The sequence below is a fragment of the Mus pahari genome, chromosome 20, assembly GCF_900095145.1.
Source record: "Mus pahari chromosome 20, PAHARI_EIJ_v1.1, whole genome shotgun sequence".
Taxonomy (NCBI): domain Eukaryota; kingdom Metazoa; phylum Chordata; class Mammalia; order Rodentia; family Muridae; genus Mus; species Mus pahari.
The window spans coordinates 27810664-27819980 of record NC_034609.1 but is presented as its reverse complement, the minus strand read 5'-3'; the positions used below and the strand labels follow the sequence as shown (position 1 = coordinate 27819980).

General features: G+C 43.7%; 1 protein-coding gene across 1 annotated transcript in view; it reads right to left on the bottom strand.

Moving 5' to 3' along the window:
* The window catches only part of LOC110337602 (chemokine-like factor), a 13521-nt gene that overhangs the window by 2298 nt on the left and 1906 nt on the right, over nucleotides 1–9317 (bottom strand). The window contains 3 exon segments of the mRNA XM_021220601.2: nucleotides 528–623; nucleotides 4511–4529; nucleotides 4531–4658. Of these exon segments, the coding sequence (XP_021076260.2) occupies nucleotides 528–623; nucleotides 4511–4529; nucleotides 4531–4658 (243 nt within the window).

The window sequence follows — 9317 nt, the reverse complement described above, 5'->3', positions numbered from 1 at the left end:
GTCACTGGGCTGCAGCTGGAGGGAGTGTGAGGTCACTGGGCTCTTCCCCCTGGGCTGCCTTGCCAGTGTAGGCTCCCTGCCTTCTCTCTAGGCACTTCTCAGAGTAGCCCTTGGTTCACATGGCTTCCTACCATATCCCTTGCAGTAAGGGAATCTGTTAGAGTGCATCTGTAGAGTTATGGGGATAGTCTGTCTTACCTAACAGTGCTATGGATCCTTTCAAAAGGAGAACTATGAAATGATCATGCTTCCTTTCTTGTTTAACATCAGGTTTTTTAGAGCTAAGAATGGTAGCCAATTTTAGCAGAGTCTCTCTGCCTGGTATAGCCCTGTAAGGAACATGCAGGGATCTCTTTGTTTGGAGGATTTCAGTATGAAACCCTGTCTATTTATGCTAATCAGGCAATGTATTCGCTCACACAAACTATAAAGCCAGTAGGCACTGTAGGCCAGTCCAGGATCATGTTAGATTTCCAAATTAATTTGCATTTTGATCCAACTGGAAGAAACCTGAAAGACTTACTTACCCCTCCAAGGATTGTCTTTGTTGAGGTTTCTGGTATTAGAGCCAACACAGACACAATGAACATGCATAACGCTGTTACCATTGAGTTGATAACATCCTAAGAACACAGAATGGAGAAGTCAGCTTGCTGTCAAAGACTGTGAATACAGCTCAGAGCCTCGCAGAGCTCTGGGGTAGGAATTCCATGGGGTCTGTGGGGGATCAATTCCAACAAGTACTGCTCATAAAGGAAAAATAAAACAATAAAAAAAAATGTGGGAGCAGCTCCCTATAAATGTTTTTAAGCTGTTTTATTTAACTTTGTAGACATCAATGTCTTTTAGGAAAGTAAATTGTTACAGTAAAATAATTCCTATAATTGCTCTATGATCTACCTCGCGGGCCTCTTAGAACACATGACTTTATTTAATTACTTAAGCATTTATATATAATGTTTCACTTAAAATAGATATAGCTAGAGGGAGAACTCATCTGGTTAGGAAAGACAGATAATTATGCAGAAGTTTTAGAGTATAGAGAATTACTTAGGAAGCTGGAATGCTTATTTTTTTTTGATAGGAAATGTGATAAAAAATTTGCAGTCAAATAAGTTCATTTCTAAGATGCCAATAATAAACATGAAGCCAGGCATGGTGAGTCATGCCTTTAATTACAGCACACAGAAGTTTGAGGTCAGCCTGATCTACATGGTGTCCCAGGCCAGTTAGTGCTACACAGTAAGACCCCATTTTAAGACAAACAAACAAACTAACTAACTAACCAACTAACTAACTAACAAAAACCAAATCTCATCTTTCATTCTCAACTGAAAACAGCACACATTTAAACTTATCATTTCCAGGATAATCCCTGCCTACATTTGTCAGGCAGTAGCCTGACAATAGTTATTTCTTCTAATCATTTCTCCAAAATGAAGCATTTTGACAAGAGCAAGTTTCATTTTTAGATTGAATGTGTATTGTGGGAAATTAAATTGTCCTCAACATGCAATGGTCTATGGAGGCTTTCAATAAGCAGGCAGGAAGGAAGTAATGAAGACATAGTAGATCCCAAAAGGAAAGTAGTTAATTAAGAGAAAAGAGGTTTGTTTTAAGGAAGGAAAAAAAGTTGCAGTGGATAATGAGACTGGATGTCTTGGGTAAACTCCCCTTGGCTGGATGCTTGGCTTCAGAGCAGCAAGCCCCACCCCAGCCAGAAGCTACAATAGCTGTGAGTTAGCTGTAACTGGCTTGGTACAAAAGTACTGTTCTAGGGAGTGCATAGAACCAAGGGGCTGGGGGGCGGGAGGATACGATATGCTTTATGTCTGAACACCTGTGCTCCTTACAGGAAGTTTAGAGTATCGTGTTTGTTTATTTATTTTTGTTTTTTTGAGCCAGGGTTTCAGGCTGTGGTCCAGGCTGGTCTGGTACTCATCCTGTAGCCCAGATGGACCTCCAGCCCCAAGGTCCCCTGCTTCAGTCTTCTGCATGCTGCGATAGTAGGTGTGAGCCTGCACACCCAACTTGAAACACTGTCTTTACATGGAAAACTAAAAATGCAGCCAGGCATGGTGGTACACCCTTTAATTCCGGCACTCAGGAGGCAGAGGCACACAGATCTCTGGGAGGTCAAGGGCATCCTGGTCTACATAGTGAGTTCTAGGACAGCCAGGGCTAGAGAGAGACCCTGTCAGAAAACAAAAATATAAAGAAATCCCCAACTTTCAAATATGCTGTGCAGCAGGAAGCAAATTTAATGCCAAGGAAGTGGAGAGTTCATATAGTCATTTTGAACCTCAAAGCCCTTTAATGCTAGCGAGAGCCTCTGGTCTCTCTCCTGCTTACAGGGCAGAGGCTCCAGGATTGCTACCTCTATCTGTACAATTCCTTTAGGAAATAGGAAATTAGAGCAGCGGTGGCCGCTCGGTTATAAAGTTGTCTTCCTTTCATGCTTGGCCTCACAGTCTTCCTGGTACTTGCCAGTCATGGCAAGCTGCTCTGGAAAGAGCCTGCTGGGGCCTTTCTATGATCACAGCCAGGGATGGGGGTGAGGGCTACATATTTTAGTACTTTTCTCTTTGTCTATGTGACATTTTTCACTATTCCTGTATTGTTTCGGTCAGTGACCCTGGGCCTCCTTGGTTCCTTCCCTGACTTTCTTGGCCGGTTCTCTTCACTTCCTCCGCATTTCTGAGTTCAGGAACAGCACCTCAGCTCTTGTTCTCCGCCTAAGCTAGTGACATTGTCAACATTTTCACCTGAAGATGCCACCGGGCTCTTTAGCCTACTCTCCTTCCTCAGTAGGTGGGTAAACACTCCTCCAAGGTTGGTATGTACACTGGGCAAGCTGAGGCAGGACAAGTGGAAGCCGAAGGCCAGCCTGGGCTGCAGGGAGAGTTCATGGCCAATTTGGGCAACACAGTTTGCTCAAAGACCTTGTTTCAAAATAAACAGTAAAAAGAAGACTGGAGATGTAGCTCAGTGGTTAACATGCAAGTGGCAGTAGAAAAACTCCCCAGTAGAGTATCCATGACAGTTGTGCAGAAAGCAGATGTTGCATCCAGTCATAAGTAGTAGGAACCCCATTATAGAACTCCTGTCTCTCCTCCTATATCTATAATCTTAGTCCACACCGTTATCATTTTACGGATGGATTATGACAACAGCCTAAATGGTCTCTTTAACTAAACCACTTCTAGTGTGAGCCTTACTTTTACCTTGTATTATGTTATCATTTTGAGATAGGGTTCCCCTTCATCTCTCTGTGTAGCCAAGAATGACCTTCAACTTCTGATCTTCCTGCCTCCACCTCCTGAGATGCTGAGTATAGGTGTGTGCTAGCATGGTTGGTTTATGCTATGCAAGGGATCAAATCGAGGGATGTGTTCATGCTTGGCAAGAACTCTTCCAACTGAATTACACACCTCCAGCCTGAAATGCTCATCGCTTGCTTCCAATGATGGTTCCAGAAGGTACCATTTAAAAGCATGCTTCTGGTTTGAGAACAGCTCTGAAGTCGTCTCTCCTTAGTTAGCAGGTTGGGTATAAGCACTTCAGAATCCAGGAGGACATGACAAGCGCAGTGGAGGAAGAGGGGGCAGCTTCCTGTTTAGCCAAAGAAGGGATGGAGAGTCAGGGGCGCACAAGGCAGACCAGGGGAGACGAGGTTCTGGGATGTGACTTGAGAGAGAAGAGGTAAAAGCTAAGCTGTGTTTTGCTGTGCTTTGTTTTTTTGTTTTTTTTGTTTTTTTTTGTTTTTTGTTTGTTCTTTCTAGAACTAACTTTGTAATCTCTTGCTGAAGGGACACTTAGACCTCACCCGATCATTTCCATTTGTCTGTTTTGACAGCTGTGGTAGCTGCTGGAACAGTTGATGGGGCCAGCACCCCAGATGGCGTGAGTGGGTCTCTTGACTCGTGTGCCTGTTCTTGGGACCCTTTCCCTATCGTTGAGTTGTCATGTCCAACCTCAACATGATAGCGTTTGTTTCCTCTCATTACATTTATTTTCTCAGGTTTGGGTGTCATCTCTTAGACATGTATTCTTTTCTAATGAGAGACAGAAACGGAGTGAATCCAGAGGGGGGGAGTTAGGGAGGAACTCGGAGCAGCAGAGGAAGTAGAAACTATAACCAGGATATATTGTATGAGAAAAGGATCTATTTTTAATAAAAGAAAAAAGCAGGAAAAGGGGGGGGGCAAAAGTTAAAAACATGCTCTAATGTATTAACATGGTTCATGGTTCTTAATCTAAATTTCTTTAGAACATTCATACTTAAGAGAATTCTTCAAACGGAAAGGTCAGCCACACCTACTGGTAGATAGAGTAAAGAGAATTTATGTTCTGTGGGTATCCTGAATCCCTGAGAGCATTCCCCAAGCTTGGATTCATTAACAGTGAGCAGAGATCACCTTAAAGATTTAGGAGANCCAAGTNGTTGACTANNGTGTCTTCCTANGNCAGGAAAGGTACTTAAAGTTTAAGGTTGAAGTTCAGAACTTACAAGCAAAGGCCAAAAGAAAGCTCTCAAGTCCGCACATGTATAAGACTAGGAAACAGAAAATAATGGTGACTTCAAACCCAGTGATGACGATATATGGTTCAGGGGCTTGTCCCAGGATGAAAAAGGTCATAGATACCACAGTTACCACCTAGAAGAAGAAAACAAAGGCTTAGTCATTGATCATACAATCAGTTTATTTACTATGGGGAGGTTGGGTGCATGTGTGGTACTGGGGATTGGATCCAGGGTCTCAGGTATGTGAGAGCTGTGCAGTGAGTTACTCATATCCCTAGCCCCCAANNGAGGTCTAAAACCAATAAGATTTCTGTCATACACTGTAGACAGGAGAGGCATGGCTAACATGGGTCCTGAGTCCTGCTTGTGGTTTAGAGGATGAAGTGACCTGTTCAAGTGCAGCTAATCACTGCCCTGTGCTCTCAGGTCTATTCCCTCCAAGTGTCCCCCTCCCTCTCAGTCTGCCCTCCTCGGCCAGCTCTTCTCTTCATCTTCCTCTAAGACATCTAGGTTGTCTTCTGTGAAATGCTCCTCCCAAAGCCCTTTCCTTTCATCTCTTCCCCAGACAAACCCTGTTCTGTTCTGCTTGTTTGTTTGTTTGTTTGTTTGTTTTCTGCTTCTTGCTACTTCTCAAAAACATCTGCATCCTGGCTGCCTAGAATTCTTCATCATCCACTCCCTTGCAATTCCTTAACTCTTAGTAATCTGCAGTCTCCTATTGGACTTCAGCTGAATGTTGCTGTAAAGGGAAAGGTGGGAGTGGGAGAGGAGGAGGAGATGGATAGAAACACTGTCAGAAGAAAAAAAAATCTATGTGCATTTTCATGTAGTTCCTCTTACTAGACACATTGTCGTTAGAATTAAGGGACAGCTGAAGTCTGGAAACAACCGAAATGATACCCAGTAGTGAATGGATAAAGAGCATGTGATCAGAGCTGGGATGCAGCTCAATGATCGGTGTGAGAGGTCACTAACTTAGCACATGTAATGGCATTTGTTAATTCCCAGAAACACATGGATGTGCACATGCATACACATACCACATACATACATATACACACAGCCACACACAAAAACACATATACGCATGCACACACACACACACACACACACAAACACACATGCATACTCAAGTGCATACATGCACAAAGGGCAGGGGAACAGGACTATCCACACAATGAAATGTTAGGAACAAAAAAATTGAGGTATTAATATGGATATACTATTGTCATATGACATAGATAATTAATAATAATAATTAATAATTATTATGGATGAAAGATGACAAGATGAGTATATATCATGCTATTTATAGAAAATTCTAGGAAATAAAAGCGCATCTGCAGTTACAGAAAAAGCTACATTTATACAAAACAGAACTAAATTTTATAGAAAATAGAGTTACAGAGAGCACATGAGTGGACCCCTGGGGCCAGAGTAGGCAGGAAGAAGGGATTCCATGGCTATGAGGAACATTTTAGGGGGTTGGGTGCCAATCATGTGCCACTTAACAAACAGATCCACTCTGGAAAATACGGTGAGTGATTTTGTCGTACAAATTATCGTAGAAATACAGATACTAGGATGGCGCTGATATCACCAGGTGGCATTATTTCATGGGACCACTGTTATATAAGCCATCAGCCCATACCTAAGAAGGTTTGCCATGCATGGCTGTATTGATTACCCTGATTATGGTGATAATTTCACAGGTGTATATCTGTGTCAAATGAATCAAATGACACACACAGGAAACACAAATGTCTTTCCCATCAACTATGGCAACACGACCTTCTAAAAAGTAAATTTGTTCACATATTTTGTCTATTTATAATTCCTTCAAGTCTGCGTTTTCTCTATTATACTGTCCCCCTTTCACCGTGTGTCTCGTATCTCAGTCAGTTACCATCTACTGTAGCACAAATTCGCCTCTCAATCTGTCCATGAAAATTCCAGTGGTCACTTCCCAGGCCTCACTTACTTCTGTTCCCCCTGGTGTTTAATGCAGCTCATCAGAGCCTCAAGTTTCTCCACTTAGCATCCAGGACACCCCGACTTGTCTTGTTCTACCTCCCTAACACCCCCTCCCACTCTTTGCTCCTTCTCCCTGTCCTGCCTTTGCTGCTCACAGACGGCTAGAGTTCACTCACCCTCTTGTCTCTTCTGTTTACATTTCTTTCTTCATGACCCCATTCGCCACGTGACTTTCAATACGACCATCTCTCACCAAAATCCAGCTCTATCCAGTGCAGACTCCCTGCTCAGTTTCGCTACTCACGGCTCTTACGGGTATCTCTAATCTACGACTGCATTCAAAGCTGCCTGCTCCTCCTCCCATACTTGCTTCTCCTGCAGGGTTTCTGATACCCGTGGACAGCACCTACACTTTTTCATTTGTGTAGGCCCCCAATTGCCCAAATACTGGGACTAAAGGCAAGTGCCTGGTCAAAACCCCAAAATGGTGAATGCTGTGTGTGACAGCTGACCTTTGATGGTTTAATGTGCACAAACTTTTGCTTCATGTATGAAATCACTAAAAACACTGTCTACTACACCACGGGCTACGTATACAAGGTACACATAAAACGTAAGTCAATTCTGTATTTTAAAGTCGGGTTCTATCTCCGAGATATCTCATTACACACATGTAGGTACTCCAAATATCCTAGACAGTGCTGGTCTTAAGCATTTGGGCTAGGAATCTGTATATCCCTGATCTGACTATTTGCTTTTTGCTGCCTACTCGGTCTCCAGACCCTTGCTTGCTTGCTGCATCTTGCAGCACTGAGCTGTAATCCAGGTACATCCCTGTCTCATTTACTTCACATCATTGGCTTTTCCTATTCACAGTGTATTCTCATCACTAACACTCTGTCTCATTTAACTCCGACCAATCCTGTCCCAGCAAAGCCTAACTTTATCACCCCTCGGAGAGACTACAATCTGAAACCTTCGTCAAACTCCTCCTCCCCCTCACGCTCGCTCCGTTCCCTGCCTCTTATTTCTCTTATCTCCTAGCACTTAGGCTTGACATACCAGGTCATGCATTGGGCTTGACTCTGCTGCCTGTTCTCCCATTCCAATATGTAAATGTCTTGTTCACTGCAGACCGCAGGCATTCAGTAAGTGTGTGTTGGGTGAGTACTCGAAGCACCAAACTCCTTATTGTTCAGAGCAGAGGTCCTTAAGGTTTTCTTGTCACTAGCCTTCATTCAGGGGGGTTCTTTTGGGAAGCTTTCTTCTGGTGATATGTCTTGCTTCTGTGTCCTACCTTCACCCTATCACATATAGTACCCCCTTTGCTTTCATGTTTGTGTCCTGTACTAAATGGAAGCATTCTATGAGGCAAGAACTTCCGTTCTGAGCCTGGCAGAGAGGTGCATGCATTTAATCCCAGCCCTTGGGAGGCGGAGGCAGAGGCAGATCTCTGAGTTTGAAGCCAGCTTGATCTACAGAGTGAGTTCCAGGACAGCCAGGGTTACACAGAGAAACCTTGTCTCAACAAACAAACAAACAAACAGACAGACAGACAACAAAAGCAAGGGGCTGGAGAGATGGCTCAGTGGTTAAGAGCACTGACTGCTCTTCCAGAGGTCCAGATGTCCTGCACTTCCGAGCAACCACATGGTGGCTCACAACCGGCTGTAATGGGATTTGACGCCCTCTTCTGGTGTGTCTGAAGACAGCTACAGTGTACTCACATAAAATAAATAAATCTTTAAGCAACAACAACAACAACAACTACCACACCCCCCCCCCAAAAAAAAAGAAAGAAAAAAGAGAAATTTTGTTCTGGTGCTTGGTGACATGGCTCAGTCAGTAAAGTACTTGTTGTAAAACATGAATATTAAACAACAACAAACAAACAAAAAAGCAAAAACAGAAACAAACAAACAAAAAGCCCAAACTAGACATGATAGAACACCCTAACTCTGCCTGTAATCCCGGTAACCCTCCTGTTGGCGAGTTGGAGACTGTTTGCTGGTTAGCCAGCCTAACCCAGTTGGCAAGCCTCAAAAGCCAATGTGGGTGGCTCCTGAAGAACGCTTGGTGACTAAATAGAAAAGTTTTATGATTCGGGGACTTCTGTCTTGGTGACTAAATGGAAGAATTCTGTGAGTTAGGAATCTCCTTTTGTCTTGGCTGCTCTTTCTTCCAGCTACTAGCCCAGAAGTTGGAACCCCATTAAATAGTCACACTGTGTACAGCTTTGGGTCTCAGGTGTGCAGCACCCATTGTGGCCAGAAGAGGGCGCCCCATCTCCTGGAGCTGGGGTTAAACAGTTGGCTGGGAGCTCCTCAACATGGGTACCAGGAGTTGAATACACGTTCTCGGTCAGGGCAGTAACTGCGGCACTGAGCCATTACCCAGCCTTTCGCACTGAGTAGAGACGTGATATCGGGGGCTGGAGATCAGACTCAGTGGTTAAGAGCATATATTGTTCTGGTGGACTTAGATTTGTTTTCCAGCACCCCGTGGTGGTTCACAACCATCCATAACTCTGCTGCCAGGAGATCTGATGCCCTCTTTTGATCTTCAAAGGCACCACTCGTGTTGGTGCATATAAATACAGGCAGGCAAAACACTCTCACATAAAATGACTAGATCTAAGAATAAAAGTAAATAAAGCATCTGTGTGGTTGGGTGGTAGAGACAGATGAAACGCTTGTGATTTTTTTTTTTTTTTTCAAGACCAGCCAAAGACATGCTATGAGGACCTGTTAAAACCAAAACAGGGGGCTGGAGAGATGGCTCAGCAGTTAAGAGCACTGACTGCTCTTCCAGAGGTCCT